This window comes from Pseudonaja textilis, chromosome 3, assembly GCF_049901715.1.
Source record: "Pseudonaja textilis isolate UNSWEBS1 chromosome 3, rPseTex1.2, whole genome shotgun sequence".
Taxonomy (NCBI): domain Eukaryota; kingdom Metazoa; phylum Chordata; class Lepidosauria; order Squamata; family Elapidae; genus Pseudonaja; species Pseudonaja textilis.
Window position 1 is genome coordinate 86,099,886 of NC_141992.1, and position 22,662 is coordinate 86,122,547.

The 22,662-nt window shown below is 37.6% G+C and overlaps 1 protein-coding gene across 8 annotated transcripts in view; it reads left to right on the plus strand.

Moving 5' to 3' along the window:
• The window catches only part of NTNG1 (netrin G1), a 261,099-nt gene that overhangs the window by 177,259 nt on the left and 61,178 nt on the right, over positions 1 to 22,662 (plus strand). For all 8 annotated transcript variants that reach the window (XM_087930280.1, XM_087930276.1, XM_087930275.1 and 5 more), the window contains 2 exons: positions 925 to 1,097; positions 5,119 to 5,145. In XM_087930280.1, the coding sequence (XP_087786406.1) occupies positions 925 to 1,097; positions 5,119 to 5,145 (200 nt within the window). The remainder of the gene's footprint in view (positions 1 to 924; positions 1,098 to 5,118; positions 5,146 to 22,662) is intronic.

Below are 22,662 nucleotides of genomic sequence, written 5' to 3' on the forward strand. Positions count from 1 at the left end.
GTTTGGAATTTTGTTACCCAAAACAGAAACACACAACAAGGAACTAGATTGTCCTAGCAATGCCCATCTCTTAGGGCAGGATTAAATAAGCAATGCTAGTGCAGCCCTTCATAGAGGACAAGGTTGTCTCCTTCCAAGTACTTTGCAAATGTCTCCTCTCTGCCCTTTGCATCCTTGGATTGGAAGGAGGCATGGGCTCCACCTCCTCATACTCGCTGGCCACTGGCAGCTGCTCATGTCCCTTGCCTGGAGTTTCTAAGCTAACCTGTTGCAGCTGCGACTTCCTTGGCTCAGGCTCAGCCTGCCATCCGTCTGATCAACCCAGCTGTAGCTGCTCTGTTGGGCTAAAGCCCTCCATTCCCTGATCCAAACCTCCATTACACTCTGCTTCCCCTGAGGTGCCAAGATCTGGCTCATCCTCCTCTTCCTCCTCTAGATTCAACATCTGGAGAGGGTTCCGAAGGCACATCAATGACAGTTATTAGTCTCTACTCCTGTACACACACATAATACAATGTATACAAAAATAAAACTTCCTATTGCCAAGATTTATAACAGGAATGGAATTAGAATTAAATCAAATGTGTAGTTTTCAGAATGAGATAGTATAATGCTGGCTTAAGTATATGTATTCTTTTTTATCGGAGCACAAGACTTAGAGAATCATTTCCTAATCCTTTTTCCTAAAGTTATTTCAATACACACAGTATAGATACATCTCTTACTGCATTTGTTCAAGTTTCTGAAATAGTTCTGAATTGTTCATCCTAACCAAAGTTCAATTTCAGCGCGAGAAAGTCATTTTTTTATTATGTGGACTTTAGTTATTTGCATATCTGTTGCCAATCACTGAATTTCAGCCAGAACAACACTGACTGAAATTTAATTGAAAGTGTGCTAATGTCTTGCTTTTCCTTTTATCAGGTGCAAGTGTAATCTTCATGCCACTGGTTGCAAAATTGAAAATAAAAAATTATTATGCGAGTGTGAACACAATACCACAGGCCCAGATTGTGGGAAATGTAAGAAGAATTATCAGGGACGTCCTTGGAGTCCAGGTTCCTATCTACCCATTCCTAAGGGCACTGCAAATATCTGTGAGTACTTGTGCGCAATATTACAACTGTAAAACTTTGAGACTTGGGGTTAAAAAAAATTCAGAACCAAACTTAAAGCATGTCTGAGAAGCCATAGCTTATTGGAAAATTAAAATCTTTATGGTTTTCCCAGTGTTATGCATCTTTACTTATTTGGGATAAGTCGCTGGACTATGTTCTTGGATAATGGTATAAAAGAAATTGTCTGTTCAAATAAATCAATAAGGAAATTATGATATCTCTCTTCTATCAAATTTGCAATGTACACATACACACACACGTACATGCACCACATACAAATACAGAGTTTACATGTAAGATAGGGTTTTTCTTTATGAACACAGAACTAAGATAGTATTAAATGTCTAAAAATCTAATGAACTGAATTTTAAGTTAAATTTCTTTAGTCTTTATGTAATGACTACTCAACATTGGCTCATATGTGGTTGTCAAATTCTGATCTTTAAATAAAAGTGCAGAAACGATTCGGTTTGATACTCAATACTTTGTTATGAGGTCAATGATCCAACCATTTGCTGTGATTTTGAAAGTGTGTGAGCCAATTATGCAAATGTTATTGCAACTTCCCAATCTGATTAACAAATATATTGCAAATGTCTCATCATGTGACTGTACTGTTCTTTACCAAGTAATGTGTCAGTGATTTTCACATGAATTTCATTTATAATGCAGTATTAAATAGCTTGACTGAAGACTGACTGACTAAACTTCTTTTTATGAGGTTAGGTAACCTGAGTGGGTTACAAATTGTTTATTTTTTAAGAATGTTTTAGACTAACTATTATTATTCACCAGTGAATAGTCATGCATGAACCCAGCATTTTTGTTAGTCTTAAGACTTTTTGTTGAATTGTGGCCAGTTTTGAACGTGTGTGAATTTCAGACATTGTTTATCATAGTAATGTGTTTTAGTTTCATCTATGTGTCCATTGGCTCTTAAAGATCATGGTGTAATGTTCCTTAGAATGGATCTGATGTCTTCTAAATATCCGTATGTTCATGCAATTACTGTACAAAAGACACTTTGTTTCTCCTGCTTCCAAATATCAATCATTCTTGTAGGATTATTCTGAAGACCTATGGTAATAATTTTGATGAGAGGGATAAAAGATGGAGTACAATTATCTAAATCAGTGGGACTTAGTATACTTTTGACTCTAACACTGCCTATACATTTGTATCTCTGTGTTTAATAGGAATATTGAGAGTAACACAGTATAGCCTGCAGACAAGAATGAGGGGAAAAGGCATTAAAGTACAATATCTGTCAATCTTTGAATCCCTAGCCATTAGCTTTGCATACTTTTGAATGGGGGGGAGGGGGAAGCTAGCAAAGAGTAAGCCATTAAACCTTGCAGTGTAAATTTGTAATTTTGTAATAGTCTAGAGTCATCCTATGTAAGCTGGGCAACCATATAAATTTCTTGAATAAATAAATTAAATTAAAATTTCTAATAGCTACCCTCTCACATATGTGACTTCAAGTGGCTTACAATGAAATAAATAACATACCTAATACACAAAATGTTAAAATAAAACAAAACACATAGCAGCCAGACATCATCCAACCAATTATCCACACAAGGAGATAAGCTCTACATAACATGTCCAGGGCCCCAGGCAAAGGCCATAAACTAAGTTTTCAAGGCCTTATGGAAGGCCTGCAAAAACACGGCCAATCTAGTCCCTGGGGAAATGACCTTCCAAAGGACAGATGTCATAGCAGAAAAGGCTCTCTTTCTGGATCCTACCAGCCAACGCTCCTTTACTGACTGTACCCAAAACACGACCTCCTGATGAATTGGATAAGGTGGATAGAGATAAATGGCATTATATAAATATTTAACAGCTCTGATTTGCATATAATTAAAATATAAACTTTGGAAGTCATTATTCAGTGAATAACAACTTTGGAGAAATGGGTGGTTCTGTGATTTACATAGAGCTGAGGGTGGGACTCTTGCTAAATAATTCTGTAAACACTAAAACTTTGCCAATATGCTCTATGGTCTCGCAACCCATCTGTATGAATTCACAGATGTCCACTCAGCTGCAGTGACAGGTAAGTACTAATTCTTAGTGTGCTTCAGGTTTATGGCAAAAACAGCAATATGTCATATTCGGAATGCTATCTCACACTTCAAAGCAACAGCTGTGAGGAATCAAGCCTCACAAATGAATATTTCAGGAAAGAGAACCTTATCTAGCTTAATATAAAAGTCATAGTCTAAGTAAGAAGCCATGATGAGAGCATGAAATTATAAAATTCCTAGCAAGCAAGATGAGAAAAAGTGAACCTTCAAAAAGAATGAGAAAATATTTTATAAAGCATTAACTTCTAGTGGAAAGGACACTTTGGACCACTGAATTAAAACTTAGAAGCTGTGTTCAAGCTACTCTCTTAAACATTTTGAAAAATTATGGGATTGTTTTTTCTCTCATAGAATTCTAAATTGAGTTAAGGTATAGAAAACTCAATTTATCTTCACTAATTTCTATGATACCTCCTATTCATTCTAGTGTGAGGAATGTCTATTTTGTTTTTGTTTTTGTTTTTTGTTTTTTGTTTTTTTTTAGAAATTCCACCCTTATCAAATTCAATTTATACATTACAAAAATAGCATCTACCCACCCACCCCCAAAAAGCAGATAACTGATTGGATTTTTCCTAAAGAAGACAGCAGGATTTATCAGGTTAGGATGTTTGCATATGCTATCAAAATTTGATCAGAGTAACATTCAAAATGAAATTTAAATAGAATTTCAGAATAGCGGCTTTATCTATATAGACATATATGGCATATATAGGCATTATGATGACAAGAGATAGAAAGAGAGAGATCCCGTTTATTTTCTCTTATCATTGGCTGCAATTAACTTAAATGGGTAAATGGTCAGGTCCTTGATCACTTGTTCTGATACTATTCTTAAATATATGTTAATATTAAGGATTGTAGCTTCCAGTACCATATATGTCTTAGAAAAGAAATAAACCAAATTTAACTAATTACTTCAAGTGGAATGTGTTGTATTCTACATCTGCATCCAACATACTACATGGACAATGCTTTATTGGATATCTATTGTAGCCTTTGAGCAATATCCTACTGTATGCCTATTACTCGGTTACAAAAAAAAATGGAAGGGGTCTACGGCTAAATTATAGGTTATGGGATGCATGAAAAATCCATAGTGATTGTAAATTTGCTCTTGAAGCACACTGAACATAATATTCAGATTGAAACAAAGGATTAACTGTTCCTTTATTATTCTATTCTGGTATTTAATGAACATTCTTTTGCCTTTGCAGATGGAATGATGAACCAGTTGATCTTACATATTCAGACTGTCTTTCATAAATGTTTTTCTCTGGGGCCTTGCAGGATTTAATTGGTTCCTTTTCTCTTTAGAGTGGGGAAGCAACTACTGTACTCTAGTCCCATTCTTATGAGAAAATGGCACCTTGTCCTAAGAATGTATTAAATGCACCATGCATAATTCACTTTTGAGCTAGTTAGCCACTTCATAAAATTACTGTTAAATGTGTTACTCTTGTTCTCTTTTGTAACTTATTAACAAAGATCCTTGAAGCCTCATTCAAGCATTAATATTCATTGGATACACAATGAGGGCATATAGTCCTTCTCCACTTGTTCATGGTGGCAGTACCTTAACAAGGCAAAATATCTATGCACCCATGTGAATGTTTGTAAGAAGAGAGCCTACATGTGTACAAGTATATATAGTATACATCTGTATATAGATCTGTATATAGTACTAATATCTGTATATATGATTATGTAAAGTAGAGGTGTATAGTGTATAGGTTTCACCCAAGCCAGGGATTATTTAAAATGCTTGGCTTTGGCTAATCTGTCCTTTAGTTTTTGATACTTATACTTCATCTTGATATCAGTGCAGCCATGTAAAAGCTCTACTGTATTAGTGTCAACATGTTTCCATTCCTAACCAATATTATTTTTCTTCTTCTTTTTTCCAGGTATGCCCAGTATTTCCAGCATTGGTAGTAAGTAATAAAGAGCAGACCTAGGCCAGCTTGGCTTGTTGTCCAGACTCTGAAAATCTATTTTTCCAACTTCTATTTCTGTTTTCTTTAATGACTGCTTTGTGATAACTGGAAAAATAGTATTATCTCCTTCCTTCAACATCTGCACATCATAAATATTTATGTTGAGAGGGACAAAAGCAGTTTTTAAAATTATAATGCTTCAGCGCTAAAACCACCTACTAAACCTCTAAGAAGAGTAACTAGATAAAATATAATTTAATAATACACATTTTCCTTTAATGACCAGATTGTAGTTTTAACAATATTTAAGCCATTTCTATTTTTTTCAAATAAACATTTTTATCAATTCTCCATTGATTTTCCCTAAAGGAACCAATCTATACACATAATTTGAATCATTTTTACCACCATGGATTGCTACCAAAATTTCTGACTGGTGGCCCGTGAGGTGTCAATGTAAACTAAGATTTTGGCATCTTTGCAGTTAATCTTACAAAATTCTTAGAAAGATTCTTAATTTTATTTTAAATATGGAAATAAAAATTTAAACTGCAATTTTATGAATGTCATTTAGTATAAAAATAAATTAAATTTAATTTAATTTTGGAATCCTATGGATGCCATCTAAAATGGTCATAGTGACATGGTGCACCCTGCTGCCAATTGCTGGCTTATCCTGTGGTGCTCAGAAGTTTTTGATGACAATGTTGTAATACTTAAAGAAGAAGAAAAAATAAAAACCTAGCTTAAATTAAGGATATTTCAGATAATTTTAATAATATCCTTGTTTTTATATAAAATATTTAATAGTCTGTTTTGGAAATATTTTAAATACTATATTTGATTAAGTCTTTTTCCCTAAGTCAAATAATAAATAGAATAACTTTATAGATTGCTAAAAGAAACTGGAGTCCATAGCAATTTTTTGGTCAAATATACATTTTGACATCACAATTCAAAATGTACTCTTAGATACTTATGACTTCATAACACAAGTAGAAAAGTGTGTTATGATATACACTTCATCATTTGCTTCCCTTGGATAACCATTCTTACATATGATTGTGAAAAATTAAAATGTAAAACTAATAGCGAAGTAAAGCATGTCCATGTTCCAATAATATTGCCATAGTTCTGCCAAATTTGCCATACTTAAAACAATACTTTCATTTAGTGGTTCCCAAACTTTTTCAGTCCACCGCCCCCTTTGTGCTACAAACTCATCCTCGGTGCCCCCCACCCAGGGCTGGGATTTAAATTTCTGTGGGCGTGGCCTAATTTGCGGGTGTGGCTTGCTGGTCACATGACTGGCTGGAGTGGCTTGCTGGCTGGGCGTAGCTTGCTGGTCACATGACCGGATAGGTGTGGTTTAGTGGTCATGTGACTGGGTGGGCGTGCCCAGGTGACTGGACTGGCAAACCAAATACAAGAGGTCCTCACTTAATGGCCGGTTGTTTAGCAAGTGTTCTAATTTATGACTGGCCTCCCCAGAGTTACTTGACCTGTTTTTGGAGTTTTGACAGCCATGCACATACATACACACACACTCCCTTCTAACCCTGCTGGAGTAGGTCATTGGACTAGAATCAGCAAAGCATCTCAGATTAGATTCTAGTAGTGAATAAAATCTAATCAGAGATGCTTTGCTGATTCTTGTTGATTTGTTTTATTTTTATTTCTTTATTTTATGTTGCTGAATTGCATTGACATGTGTGTCCCTTCTTGTGCACAACTCAGAAGCTTTTGTGATTTTTTTGCAGCATAAATTACTGACCTCTGGCTTTGCTCAACTTTTCAAACGTGCCACCACTGCCACGTTTTAGATGCCAGCCCCGCAGGTCCACCCCATTGAGCCCGCTGCACCGGATGGACTTGCCCCAGCAAGTCCAAGCGCAACAGTGGACTAAGACAATGGGGTGAGCCTGAGAGAGGGAAAGAGAGAAAGAGAAAAGAAAGAGAAAGAAAGAAAGAAGGAAGAAAAGAAAGAGAAAAGGGAAAGAAAGAAAAAGGGACGGATGAAGAAAGAGGGGGGATGGAAGGAAGGGACAGAAAGAAAAAAAATAAAGGAGGGAGGGAGGAGAAAGATAATGAGGTATCTATTCTAGTCCAATCACCTGCTCCAGCAGGGTTAGAAGGGTGTGTGTGTGTGTGTGTCCTTGTAATTTAGCAGTACATTTTGGTTTTGCCTTCTTCAGAATTGGCACTTTAAAACATTGGGGAAAAGTAAATTTTTAGGGTGGAGATCTGGTCCAATGGATCCTGTTTAAAGCCTCAACAAAATGTGAGAGCTTCCTGATAGTCTTGACCATGTTTCGTCCACAAAATCTTCAATAGCCAAAGATGTTTCAATGTGCTGGCAAAGATGTTTCAATGTGGAAAAGAGCCTCAGTCTAAACTAGGCCTCATTTCAGACAGACAGACAGACCTTTGATGTACGGATGGATAGACAGATAGACAGAACGCGACAGCAGCAGCACTTTGGGAAAGTAAAGCAAAGCCGCCATCACCGCATTCGAGGCACCGACTCTGGAGTAGTGCAACCGTCAATGGGATGAGCCTCGAACGCCCCCCTGCCGCCTTTTAGCACCCCTCTGCCAGCCCCCTCAGGGGCTCTTAGAGGCAGCAAGGGGGCATTCGAGGTGCTGGCACCGCAGGCTCACCCCATTGACTGTTGCACCGGAGAGGTGCAAGGGGCTCAATGAGGTGAGCCTGCGGAGCTGGCCCATCGAACGCAGTGGTGGCACATTGCAAAAGTGGAGCAAAGCTGCCTCCCCTGGGCTTCTTCAACCCTGTCCTAGTCCAGGAAGGAGGGAACAGCACCGCCCTCTACGACGTGAGTGTTCTGAGAGGTGGGGGCATCTTGGGAGGCTGATCCCTGGTAGGAGAGGCACCCTGTGAACTTGCTGTCAGGCACGGCAACTACAAAGAGGGGTGGGCTTGGCTGAGCAGGATCCTGGAAATTGTGCATGTGGTCAAAGCCCCCCCTTCCACTGCCTCCCCCTAGGTCAGGGGTCTGCAACATTAAACACTCAAAGAGCCATTTGGACCTGTTTCCCACAGAAAACAAAACACCAGGAGCCCCAAGACATGGGTGGGCGTGACAACTCAATGTCACACCCACTGAGTCACATGACTCACTTGACTTTGTGGTTTTCTGTGTTTTCTATGGGGAACAGATTGCTCCCTCTCTCTCTCTCTATCTCCTCCCTCCCTCTCCCATCTCTCTCTCCCTCTCCCTCCTTTTCTCCTTCTCTCTCTCTCTCTCTTTCTCCTCTAACTCTTTCTCTTTCTTTCTATGCCTCTTCCTCCCTCCTTCTCCCCCACTCCCCTCCCCACTTCCCAACTCCCACACCGAGGGAATAACTAAGGAAATTTGGCCACATTCTTTCTGTCTCTGGAGAGATACAAAAATAAACCTTGCATTCCAAAAGGAGTGACAGTCGGGCTGTTACCTCACAGTGCTACGAGGTTGCTGCCTTAGATCGCTGCTGAATCCTTGCAAAACTGGGCAAAGGCAGAGAGAGGGGAGCAGACAGAGCTGAATTGAGCCAAATCTCTCCCTTTGTATCTCTCTCTCTCTCTCTCTCTCTCTCTCTCTCTCTGTGTGTGTGTGTGTGTGTGTGTGTGTGTGTATCTCCCTCTCTCTTGCTCCCTGTCTGTGTATCTTCTCACTCTCTTGGAAAGCTCTGCATGCTCTCCTTGGGGCTCTTCGCTGTTCCCTTTTCTTTCTTCCTTTTGGAAATCTGGGCTGGCTGAAGAACAAGAGGATGAGGAGGGGGAGGAGGCAAGCCTCCACCGCGGCTTCCGCTCGTTCCTCAGCTAGCCTGGATTTCCAAAAGGAAGGAAGAAAAAAAGGATAGCAAAGAGCTCCAAGTAGAGCACGCAGGACTTTCCGAGAGTGTGAGAAGCTTCTTTTCTTTCTTCTTGGCGAGTTTTTGGAAATCCAGGTTGGCTGAGGAATGAGCGCAAGCTGTGGCGGAGGCTTTCTCCCTCCATCTCCCCTCCTTCTCGTCTCGTGTGCACCCTCCAGGCCCCACCACAGTCGGCTCCATGGCTGTTCACTGCTCTTGCAGCACCTATGCAGCACACTCAAATTTAGTGCACTTTACTCCTTCCCATCCTCCTCCTCCTGGAGCCCATTACAATGCGGTGCATCGGAGCTGCCGCATTCAAGGTATCGGCTCCGGAGCGATGCAACATTCAATGGGGTGACCCTGCAAGGCCTCGAATGCCTCCTTGCCGCCTCTTAGCACCCCCCTGCCAGACCCCTTGCCTCTTTGAGCCCCCCTAAGGCATCCCACCACCCCCAGGGGGCGGTACCGCTCACTTTGGGAACCACTGCTTTAGTTATTCCAGCTGTTGTTTGACTTCTAATTTTGGCCCAAATATATTTAGTTTCTATTTATTGCCAATGTTCTACTTTATTGCTATCATTAATATAATCTACAAATAGCAAAACTGCTTTTGTAATCAATAAAATTATAAAGAAAACTATACCAGTTTAGGTTGAATTTATTGTAATGTCACTATTTTCTGTAAACTAATCTACTCAAATTTAGATAGGAACAGGAAGAAATTGAATATGAAATATACTGAACTTGTAAGGGAAACATGCATTAAAATTGAATCTTCCTAAATAAGATTTATTTATTCACTCAATAAATATGATTCTGAACTGAAAGTATCTGAAATATCCTATTCAGAATAGTTGAAATTTGCCTGGAATGTCACCTTGAATGCATTGTTTACAAAAAGGATGAATGAATAAATAAATACGAGTATTCTATATATATTACTTTTGTCCCTCTGACTGACATTCTTTTTATATTTTAAGACATTTTGCTCACATTTGAATTATTAACTCCTGGGAATAAATTAGCCATATTGCTTGATCTGGAAGGGTGGGAGAGATAGAAGAGAACTAAAGAAAGTCAGGAGGAAAATACTATTGTTCCTATATAAAGAGACAAACAAAAGTGTCTTAAGTAACAGAAATGGATATATGGTAAAATAGTTCTTGTGCATTTGATTGTTGTTACTGTCTTGCATGTATTTATGTGGTTGTAATGTCACCTTACACTTTACTCATGGAGCTTTTTTCACTGCATTTGCCATCTCTGAGCATCAGCAGGTTATGGCCTTAACAGAGAAACTCAAACAGTTTTAATCAGAGATGATCTGGAAGGATGCACTATTGCCTTCTTTGAATTTTGGATGCTTCATACAAAATACAGGGATCAGTATCATTTCCTTTTCTGGAGGATTCTTAAAAGGATTTTGAAGAGTATCTTCAAAATGCCAACATCTTTTATGCATTAAAGGTAATTCTAGTTCATGTTCTAGAGTTACTGGAATATGGTTCATTGATATGATACTCTCACAATGCACCCTATGAAAGAAAACAATGCACATTCTGATTTACTGTATTTCACAGTAATGAACACAGCCTTCTAAATAGTTTACAGATAGTTAGGTGATGGGTAGGTAGGTAGGTAGGTAGATAGATAGATAGATAGATAGATAGATAGATAGATAGAGAAATAGATAGAGAAATAGATAGATTGATAGATACTGTAGATAAATAGCACCAAGTTATTTACATAATTTTAAGAAGCTTTTTTTATCTGTGCATACACAGAATATGTGTTCATGTTATACATATTTTCATATTGTAGAGCAAAATGTTCTCAATATTGCCTGCTTTGGAGTACAGATCTTGTTATTTTGACTTTACCAGTTCAGTAGAAAAAGGAGAAAAAATGAACATAAACCATTAAGAAAGAATTTTTTTAATGTAGGTGCTTATGTTAAGTTACTGAGATCCCAGTGATCAGAAAGAGACTATCAAGGATGAATAATAAACACACACATACACAAAAACACGCCATAAAAATATATAATTTTACACACATGCATATACATATATGCATGTGTCTGTATTTTTTCTCTTCTCAGTGAAATTTGCAATTACATAGTATGTGAGAGTGTGTGGTTAAAAAAAAAATGGATTAAATCAGTAGATCATTCCTGTTTATGCACAGTGCCAAGAATAGTCATTTTGACATCCTTTCTGATCATCTCCAGGATAATTAAAACAGTTTTTCCCATTAAGGTCATTTGCACCTTCAAGTGTCTTTCAGTTGAGTAATATGTACTTGGTAATTTCTTACATACTTGATTCCAATGCTGACCTTTTCAACACTTTTCAGCTCAGGCTGGGGAAAAACAAAAACTAAACAAAACTGGTGAGATGGTTAGCAATTAATGAGTCCCAAAACCAACTTTAGAACACTATGAACCTTTTTAATAAGTTTATTTCAACATAACACCTCAATACAATCATTTTTAGATGATCATGGTATAGGAAAATATGTCAAAAATATTTTTCAGATTGAGTATTTGAGAATAATCCTTGTTCTTTTGTACATTTCTTAGACAAGTGTTAGGTAATTAACAATTTCAGTGGTTCAGACTCTCCTGTTGCCAGAGACATGATACAATTGTTCACCAGGTTACTTCAAATTGTTAAGTAGTTTGTCATATTTTTAGTTTGTCTGAATATAAGAATTATTTTAATCTAGATGAGGGGTGTCAAACTTGCAGTGTCATGTTGTCATCACATGACGTATTGTGACTTTTTCCCCCTTAACTAAAACTGGGGGTGGGCGTGGCCAGTGCGTGAAGCATCCAGACCACAGGCTGCGAGTTTAATACCCCCGATCCAGACTGTAGAACCAGGATAACTACTATTTTAAGTGTCTTTTCCCATACTTCATATAATATATGAGTTTATTAATGTTAGAGAATATTCAGATATATTACCCTCTCTATCTCAAATAGCAAAAGTGCTAAACTGCAAGTTCTGTTTCCATCTTGTACCAACCCATTACACTTTCTTTGCAATAGCCTTATTAGTATTAAAATCTTTATTTTATAAAGCGTGACAAACAAAATCTACCCTTAAAGCTTGCAATGCACTCTGCCTTTTTTTCTGGTCCTCTGCCTTCCATCTCTATGTTGTCACTGCCTGTCACATCTGCATAGCAAAGCTTGTTATGTACTAGGTAGGCATGTTGTCACTCAACACATCTGGTTCCTAAAACCAGTTTCTGCTCCTCCAACCCAGATAAAAATAATCTAGTTAGGAAGCCCTGCTCTAAATGAACTGATTCTTAACTAAATACTGCATCTAATCCTCCTTGAGCGCACCATAATGTCACTAATTATGCTAAACAGGTAGTTAAAAAAAGCACAGATCGATAGAACATAAGATTGACATGACACACAAATAGTTTCATTGGGATGATTATTACCTCTAAATCCTATTAGTAATAAAAGTGTTGTAATATAGGGGAAAAAATGAGGCATTAAAATACAAAACCAAAGTCTGTATTGCATTTATGTAGCTATTTTGCTTTTAATTATCCAGTTCAGGTTGTAATTGTGCCTGATGCTTTCTTCCAATACTAAGGTACACCTGAATGGTTCTTTAATGAGTATAGTAATATTTGGGAAATATGGGAGAGTTGGTTTATATAGCACAGATTGTGAGATAAAAAAGAGTAAGGCAGAAACTCTTCAGACCAGAAATTTGTCAGCTCTGGTCCACAACTGAAAAGCTAGATGTACAAGAGAATTGAAATCTTATCTTTTTGGCATCCTAACTAAGCAAGCTAGCAAAAGATGCAGTAGTGGTTAAGAGCAAAGGGATGATATGGCAAGTAAAAAGACAGATTTTATTTGCCATTTATAATGAAGAGTTACCAATTTATTTTTAATATAACTGAATGGCCAAGTTCAATGGTACATGGAAAATAGGTGGACAGAATTAAAAAAAACAGAAAGAGAATAGAGGTTCAAGATAGATTATAGTGATCTTACTAACCTTTTGTTTATATCTGTGGTTCCTACAAACTTAGTAAACCCTATCTATAGATCCTTCATGCCATATTTAATTTAATTCTTATAAGCAATATCTTCTCCAAAAATAGACTATTGCTTTATCTATAAGACTAAGTTATTCATTTTATAGAAAATATTTTTATAACACCAGTTTCAGTATAAAAAGACTTGACATTTTCATTTAATTGTGTACACTTTTATGATCATGCTAACCAAATAAAAACTGAAACAGTGTTTCCATGGTTAATTCTCCCATTTTATGATACCATTTCCTGATTTCTATATCACAAAAGACAAATATTGTTTTGTTGCACGACCGATTAGTGGTTGCCAATTGTTATATCTCTTGTTTAATATATCTGGGCTGCAAATGGCCAGTAGATAGCCATGGAGGCACAGGAAAAATTCTTTGCTGCCATCTAATGGTTGTATGGATTAGTGTAGCTCAGCTCTGATTAATAATGAAAATTTGGAAATATGATAAACTTAAGAAATAATTAAAGTTATGTGATCAACAGCAATTATTGCAAAGAACTGTTGGTATCAGAATGAGGAGGTTGGTATTTGTAACTATTTGGAGAACTTAAGACAATACATATTCCATAGAAAAAAGCAATTTGGCTCCCTAAATATTTTTTTTTTGTTTAAATCCAAAGAGAGATAATTAATCATGGCTGATATATGATAAGAAGCCACATTTATCTTATTTAGGGCATATTTACAGTTATTATTGTACTGGCATGCCAGAAGTCTTACCAGGCCACATCAAAAGAGCCCCTTCTGCGTCCCACTTAACCACAATGGTCTTCCCCTTGATCAAAATACACACTCAAAGCTGCCTATCTTTTTGGTATCTGGATATTATCTAGGATTAACATTACTGCAAAGTGCATCAAAACTGGAAACAGTTTCACAATACATGTAAAATACAAGGTTTCAGCTATTTCCTTATTGCCTTACAAATAGAAACACATCACCCATCCACCCACCCCAAAAAAAAGGGGGTGGGGAAACAAAGGGATATGACAAAAATTGTACTTCATATTTATTTATTATTAAATATATAGTCTATGCCACCCATCTCACATAGAAGCAACTCTAGACTGGCTTACAACCAGATAAAAGCATATAAGTTACAGATTTGGGGTACTGCTGTTTCCTTATTTTGCTGAAGGTTAAGTACTGATGGGGAAATTTCATTTTTTAATAGTTCCTGATATTTTTATCTAAACCTGGGTAAGGCAGCCCTTCAGACAAAGAGTGCTTTCTAATGGGATTGTGCACCATCAAGGGGTCCATTCAGAGGCAGAAAGGGCAATTATCAAAGAGAAGGCCAAAGCAGTTCCCGGAGAATGCTAGATGTTACCAATAGTGCTAATTATATTTGATTTTACAGATCGAATTACATTGATGTAATTTTATTTCAAAAATGGACAACAGTCAAATAAGTTTTAGGCTCTTATAGTGAAACAGTAAAAAAAAAACACCACTATTCTTTTTGTTTCATTCTGAAGACTTCACAGCAACTTAAATAATATTCAAATGATTTCCTTGAGAGTGTTGTTCCCTCTGAAATTAGGGCTGACATATGTTATTATGCTTTCAGAGATAGATTTGTTAGAAATCAGCAGCTGAGCTTTTGCACAACCTGGACATATACATTAACTTCTCGTGATGTCTGGAAATAGTTGTGTGTTAAGTAGAGGAATTACTTCAATTGCCAAATGATCCCTAACTTAAAGCTCAGACCCATTTTTGATGCTATTCAGACCTCTGTCAGGATGTTTTTCCCCCTTGTAATTTGTTCTTCTGCATATGCCACAGAGCCCAGGTTTTCCTGGACTGTGTCACTTCAAATTACATATAGGAGAATCAGATCTGAATGCCATTGCCAACGCTACATAAGTAGATAGCACTCAGGGAAAATACTTGGCAAGACTGAATGCAAACAAGTGTTCGTGTTTTTGTGTGTGCGCGTGCGTGTGCGTGTTATAGCCAACCCTGTTCTTCTTAAGGCATTATTTTGCTATCCCATAATAATAGAAGATAGCTGTTCAGTTGGCAATGTTGAAATAGGTACCCAAATACAAGTTGTTGATAAATGCCTCTGTAAATCAAAGTATTTATTTACATAGTTGCAACAGCTTAATTTTGTGCTTTAGTTCAGGATGTTAAATATCCAGTCCTTTAAGATACTTGGGATACTAGAGATTTGGGGGTGGGGGGAGGAGGGAACCATTGTAATCTTTATATAGGGTGTTATAGCTTCAGGGATGGTAAAACCCCAAACAGAATCCACCCGTACCATTTCCTTTTGAAAATGTGTTTTTATTACTAAAACATGGTACTTTTCTTACAAAAAGGAGAGATATTTCTTATTTACCATAAGCTTCTTTATCCCATGTCTGTAAACTATCTTAATCAGAACTTTGTTCAGTTTCCCTTATGTAGGTTCATTAATCTAGCATTTATTTCTATGCTGTTTTACTATCATTTCTTTAAGTTTGCTTTTCTTACGTTATAACTCTAAGATAAAGTTTCTACATTCTGTCCTTATCCACCTATTTTCTAACTATATCTCTCTTAACTATTCTTTCTTAGTCTTTATTGTCTTAAAATCTACAGTCCCAGTACATAGCCTCTTTTCATTTTTCAACTCTATCTTTGCTCTATCTAATGCTGGGCCCAGATCCCGGTACCACTAACATCTCCTGCCCTGGTTGTTTTTGTGGCTAAACATGATCTCTGCTGTCAACTGGCCTTGACCGTTGTGGTGTTGGGGCTGCTGCTTGTGTTGCTTGATGTTACTATTGGGCAGTGTCTTCTTGGCCCTAATGAGCTTGTTCAATTTCAGCCTATTTAGGCCAAGGACTATGTTGATGAGATTCAGTGGCTCTTTGCTCAGACCTCTGTTTCCATCTTCTACTAGGACTTTGTACATTACACTTAGGTTCTTCTGTCTGGAACACTTTTGTCCCTGTTGCCTTCACCAACTTTTGCCCCCTGGATCCTGGTTCTCCCACCACTTTGATCCTCTGGTGTGTGTCATCAGCCACTGTTATTCTTAGCCAGTTTCTTGCTGAGAGTTGTTCTGATTGGCTGAAAAGAGCTGTGGTGACACAGTGGTTACAATACATTATTGCAGGCTAACTCTGCCCAGAGTCTGAAGTTCGATCCTGACTGGCTCCATGTTGTCTCAGCCTTTCATCCTTCCAAGATTGGTAAAACAAGGATGCAGATTTTTGGGAACAATAAGCTGACATTGTAAACCTCTCAGAGAGTGCTGTAAAGCTCTATGGAGCATAAGTTACTAAACTACTTGTTGCCAGTCTTGAGTTGCTTTACTTCTACTTGCCTATGCTTGGGCTACAGCAACAGTCAAGTGAAAAACTAAGTATGCCCATTGACAGATACTTATCTTCATTTCAACAACAGTGAGAGCTAAAGGGGGGAAAATATAGCAAATATATTTACCATTTATATTTTGTAATTTAATTCCATTGTGTAATTTATAAATGTATATTTTGCATGAGGAAAAAAATAAGGGCACTCCTTTATTCATCATTATTACAAATACCTATAATCAGAATCAGTTTACCCTATCAAGTGCAAATGAAGACAATGTTATTAGTGTGGCTCTAGAAGGAAAAGCTGGCTTATTAAACTTCTGACACCTAGTTTGATTTGTTTTTTGTTGTTGAAGTATGTGATGTCACCATGCCTAAAATGAAAAAGCCTCTCTGAGACCTTCAGAAATAAAGTTATGAATGCCTATGAGTCTAGTAAGAGATTTTAAAAGATTACCAAACAGTCGGACTTCAATTATTCCAACTGTCCCAAAAAATAATCTACAACTGAAGATTTCAAACAATTACCACTCTGTCCAGGGCAACTGTCCCAACACATTCAGCTCAAGCAAAGACTGTCAAATGCTGAAAGACGTCTTGAAGAAACTTAGCATTTTTTTGTCACTTACATGTAGCCCTCGCCACTATTGATGTCAGAATGCATGAGTCTACCATTAGAAAGAACTTCAGGAAAATAATAAGTTTGCTAATGTACAATCCTTGGCAAAGTCCAGGATTTCTGAAATGAGCTCTGGTCAGATGAAATATGGCCACAATACAAGTAATCCTCAACTTAACAACCATTCATTCATTAACTGTTTGAAGTTGCAATGGCACTGAAATATATGACTTAGTGCTTACAGCATTCCCATGGTTACATGATGGTCATGGGTGCTTGGCAACTAGCATGCATTTATAATAGTTGCAGAATTCCAGGGTCATTTGGTCACAATCTGCATCTTTCCCAGCCACTTTCTAGCAAACAAAATCAAAGAAGGAAGCTAGATTTGCTTAACAACCATGATTCACTCAGCACTTAATTTGCAAAATAGCTCAAAGTTGGGTGCAGCTCATTTAACTCACTCCTTGCTTACCAATGGAAGTTCTATTCCCAGTTTTAGTCTTAAATCAAGGACTACTTGTACTAGAAGACCCATTTAGTAAAAGCCAAAGCCAGCATTTCATCAGAAAAACCAACCATAAACCAAACCTTGAGATGCTACAGGGTGATTTGAAATGGCTGCACAGGCAAAAGAAACCTTCAAACATCATATAGCTGAAAAATATTCCTCCTACTTGATATTATTTCTAAGAAATAGAGGTTATTTCTGCCAAAGGGAACAATATCAGGTATTAGAGCCAAGGATGTATTTACTTTTTCTGCAGAGGAAAATGTCATATGTTAATATTTTTTGTTGAATAAATGGTTGCAAAATCAATTTTTCATAGGCGGTATCTTTTTCCCAACCAAACTATCTAAACTTCACTATCCTTTGTCTTTTTCAAAAAAGAAACGTTTTCCTTGAAAACGTTTTTCATCCAAGAGCTGTAGTGACATAGTGGTCAGAATGCAGTATTGCAGACTAATTCTGCTGACTGCCAACTGTCAGCAGTTCAATCCTGACCGGCTCAAAGCTGACTCAGCCTTCCATCCTTCCAAGATCGATAAAATGAGGACTCACATTGTTGAAGACAAAATGCTGACCTTGTAAAACACTTAGGGGGGGGCTGTAAAACATTGTGAAGTGAACTATAAGTCTAAGTCTTATTTACCTTTTCTCCTGTCTCATTTTTCTCCTTTCTTCCTCCAGGCAATAGGTCAGCATCTGCTAGGGCTACTGCTACTACTCCATCTTCATCTTTATCTGTTCTATTCTTCCTGCTTTCTCATTTTCTTTCTGGCAAGATACAAAGCCTCCACTGGCATGTTCTTCCTCCCAATGTCAACAAATGACCCCTTTCTGAGGCAGCCAAAGCCCTTTTAAAAGTCCAGCTTCTCATTTCCCAGAGGGCAAGGACTTAACAGAGCCTAAGTGAAAGAGGGGAATGGGACCTTTGGTTGCAATTTGTCTAGCTTCTCACACACTGAAGAAATCAGAGGCAACAAAAAAAAAACTCAAATGAAAAACTTCTATTCCCAGAATACTTTCTTCCAGCATTTCATAATTGAAAACAGGAATATTCTTGTATACTTTTAGCACTCCGATCCTCACACATAACACACACACATGTTCTGACACATTGCTCAAATCTTTACCTGCTCTATCTTTTCTTTTATAGCTTCCTGAGGACTGTTCCAATAGCTGGTGTATCAGCAAGCTGATCAGCTTCCTTTGAAGAAAAGAAATGAACATAAAGTTATTTAATGCAATATTTATTCTGGTAGCTCATCTGGTAATATTCATTACAAAGGAATTATGACTCAAAAGACACATCCACCAATATTTACTACATTGAATTGCTTTAAACATTTAGCTGCCAATGCTCTAGATACATTGACTGATAGGCAGTTCTTTGGATCACACTTAAAGGCATAATTTTACAACTAGTAGCACAGCTTTTAAAAGGGGGCTTGAATCAGGTTGCAGGTTATAATAAGAAAATAGTGGACCTTTTGGTAATACTTTTCACCACTTTTGCAACTGGGGCTATTTTCCAAAACCCTGTTTTCAATATGTTCCTCATCCTTACCATATACTCTGGGTTAACCTGTGGATATGGAAGTTAATCCACCAGCAGCTTGAGCCATTTTCTTATTTTTAACATGAATACTTCAGTGAAGGTCTATTATAAAGTTACATATGCAACACAGCAACTCACAAGCTAAGAGTTGGAGCCTTCACCTATACATAAATAGAAATATATGTGTGACCAGTATCTATAGTAGTAGGATCTATCTATCTATGCTCAAAGCACTTCTTAGCAGAAATAGACTTAGGCTTGCCTGCATTATCCAGTTGGACTATGAGGTGTTATGGCTCTGCTGGATTGCAGGTCGTGTTCTCAGCTGAGCAGAATGGAATTAGAGCAGAGTCCCAACCTTTCCATCTTGGCAGATGGGCAGAGGCAGTGGCGGCAGCAGGGGGTGGAGAGATGGTTTCACATACATGCGCACGCTGCTTTTACAAATGCATCTGCATGCACACACTCGCCCACCATGGTCCTGTTAAGAATGGGCTATGGTCTGGGAGAGTGCCATGGACCTGGGCTTGGGGACTTCAGAATTAGAAGGACCTCAGTCAGAGGCATCCAGTAACAGTAGATTTACTGGAGAAACCCACAATCCTGAAATCAGTGGCTCCAGTCTGGCTTTTACAGCATCAGCAAGTTCCCAGACCTTCTCTCTCAAAGCCCATGACAATTTCTCAGTCTCAGAAGTACGGTTCCTCAATCCTATGCAAAGATGCTAAACCAAGCTTCAGGGGCAGAAAGCTGAACTTCCTAATTGTAAGAGGAATGGCAGACTGTGGAACTCCTGTTGTGATTTACTCCAGATGGTGACCAAGTCACAAATATATGGCATTCCCTCTTGGGAGCTGGGAATTACCCTTCAGAACTCAGCTTTCATACTCATGTTGGTTGTTTTGCCATCCCTTGGATCTTGGGATGTTACCCGAGCTTATCTTTTATCTCTGCTCTTGATTGTTTACCAATTTTAATGTGTGCCTGACCTGTTAGACCACGAGTGCAGGTTATCCTCAGAGTACCATGAATTAACTTTTTCCAAAGTTCCTTATTCTCTATTAACTAGGAAACAGCTTAAGCTCAGTTAATCTCTGGCTGCAATAGATTTATAACCTGCTAATTCCCATTTTAGCAGCAAGCCAAGCCAACACAGAAAAGATGTCTTAAAGTTTTTTATATCTCTTTGCTGCCATCTAATGATGGTCTGGTCAGTATATCTCCTGCAACTGCCACCAGCCTGTTTCTGCCAATCACTCCATCCCCAGGCATTGTGCCACTATCAGATTCCTTTGTGGACATCCACAACCCTGCAATAGATTAGATTAGGCTTTGTTTGTTAAAAGACTAAGACTTGGCCAGGAGACAGCATTATCTTTATCTTGACTGCATAAATATCACTGGTCCTGAAGACATATTAACTGCTACAGGGTAGTTTTTTTGATGTGGACTCTCTTGAAAGCTACTGACCCTTTCTCAGGAAAAAAAAATGTAAATGCATAAAATAAAATTTCTATAGATTGTGCTACAAAATAAAGCAATTATGCTCAAATGCTAGGCATCAAAATATCAAAAGGTAACGATTATGACATATTGTACAACCTCCAATCTTTTTTAATGTTTACAAGCATTCAAAGCCCTGTTTTAATTTTCTCCCATACAAATTCGCAGACCCTCTGAAACCAAGTTCAGAACCCTAATATTAGTGCCTTTATCCACTCTGTCTGCAACTCTAGGCATCATGGCCACAATATCTAGTATGATTGTACGTATTTATTTTTCCATGCACATCCAAGCTTTTAATGCCATATACCTTATAAACAGTGCATAATTTTTAGTGACTTTTAGCTAGACAAGTGTTTCTTAATATCAGCCACTTTAAAATGCATGGACTTTAGCGGATGACTGAGGAATTCTGAGAGTCAAAACATCTTAACTCTGGCTAATGTTGGAAAATATTGGATTAGACCTTTGAGGATCTTAATTTCTAATCAATAAAATGTCTTTGCATATAATTTCCATGCAACTGGAAAGCCCAGTTGTGTAAGATTCCTGAATCAAAGTCTTTCCATGTAGAATCCCCTTTTCCACTCGAACCTTAGTTTCTTCAAGCCTCCTTAGTTTTACTAATACACGGAGTAACATGCTTTGTTAACAGATCCACAGCTTCCCATTTTCTATTTTCCTGTGGAGAAACGCTTTATGGAAAAATAATAATTGACTGCGTTGGTAAGACAATAACATTTGCTGTAATGGGACGCAAACAATTCTCTGTTAGGAAGGTGGAAGACAACCTCTTGGAACCATTTAATAAATTTTATGCTTTTCTTTTCTCTATCACCTCAAGAAACCAGACCTGGAACAGCTGCAAGGAAAAGCCAGCTGTTGCCTAGCAACGCTGTCTTAATTTTCTTTCACTGGAAGAGGCCTAAGGGCAGCGGCAGCAGCAATTAGTGTGGCCAGATGCCAAGGAAGACAGGGCTTCCTCTGCCTCCAGTAATTGTCACAGGGAATTTCGGCAGGTGGAATTTGTCAGGCAGGGACCAGATGAAAAAAAAAAAAGCTACACCTGCTAGAAATGCCAGCGTGGAACCTAAACGTTAAAGGTAAATTAAGCCCAATATTTTCTGTCCCTCATCAGCTTAGCAACTGTTTATATTTTGAGGTTTATAACCCATGGATTTCAGAGAGCCACCTACAATAACAAAATTGATTATTTCTTTATTTCTGGATGGCAGATTCATCTGCCAGCAATTTTCATGCTTATGGACTTCAGCATTGGGAGAACAGAACACAGTTCAGTGTATAGAATAGGTACATTACACCTTTGCAAATATATAAAAAAGAAAAACAATAGAAACTGGATAACACCAGTTGGGATCAAGTCAAATTTTCTTTATTTTGGTGGTTATATACACATACATACAGAATAAAAATAGTGCAGCTGTAAATTTAAAAACATAAAATAAAAGAATCTCAGATTCCCGATACTTAAAAAAGAAAATTAAGGAAGTTTCTTGTGTCTGTTGTGTACATTTTTTCCCTAATCCTATAGATTACCACACAAAACTTTTCCACTTTTTATCTATCTATCTATCTCTCTCTCTCTCTATCTATCTATCTATCTATCTATCATCTATCTAAATTGTGACACAACATGAATATGCTGGTAAAAAACATAACATTGGGACAATGTAAGAGTATGTCCTTATGGAGGAAATACTCAATTGCTTCAACCTCCCCAGAGCATTAAAAACATTTTTAGCATAAGATTGCCTCCAACACTGTCTTATCCTAATGACAACAGTGACCCTGAAGGAAAAAAAAATCTTGTAATTGAATCCTAGGCTTGATTAGAGATTAGATTCCCAAGAAGATTGGCAAAAATCTATAAATTTATGGGAGAATATAGTCAGGGATTAGATTAATTTTCAGCCATAGTTAAGAACCAAATCTTCTACCTTCAAAAGGCTAGCTGAGTTTGAATAAATTGGTATATTTGCTGATTTATGTGCATATGTGCTCATTTGGAACTAGAGTATTGTTTGTTGTTTGTGTTGTTGCCTTTGAGTCAGTATTGACT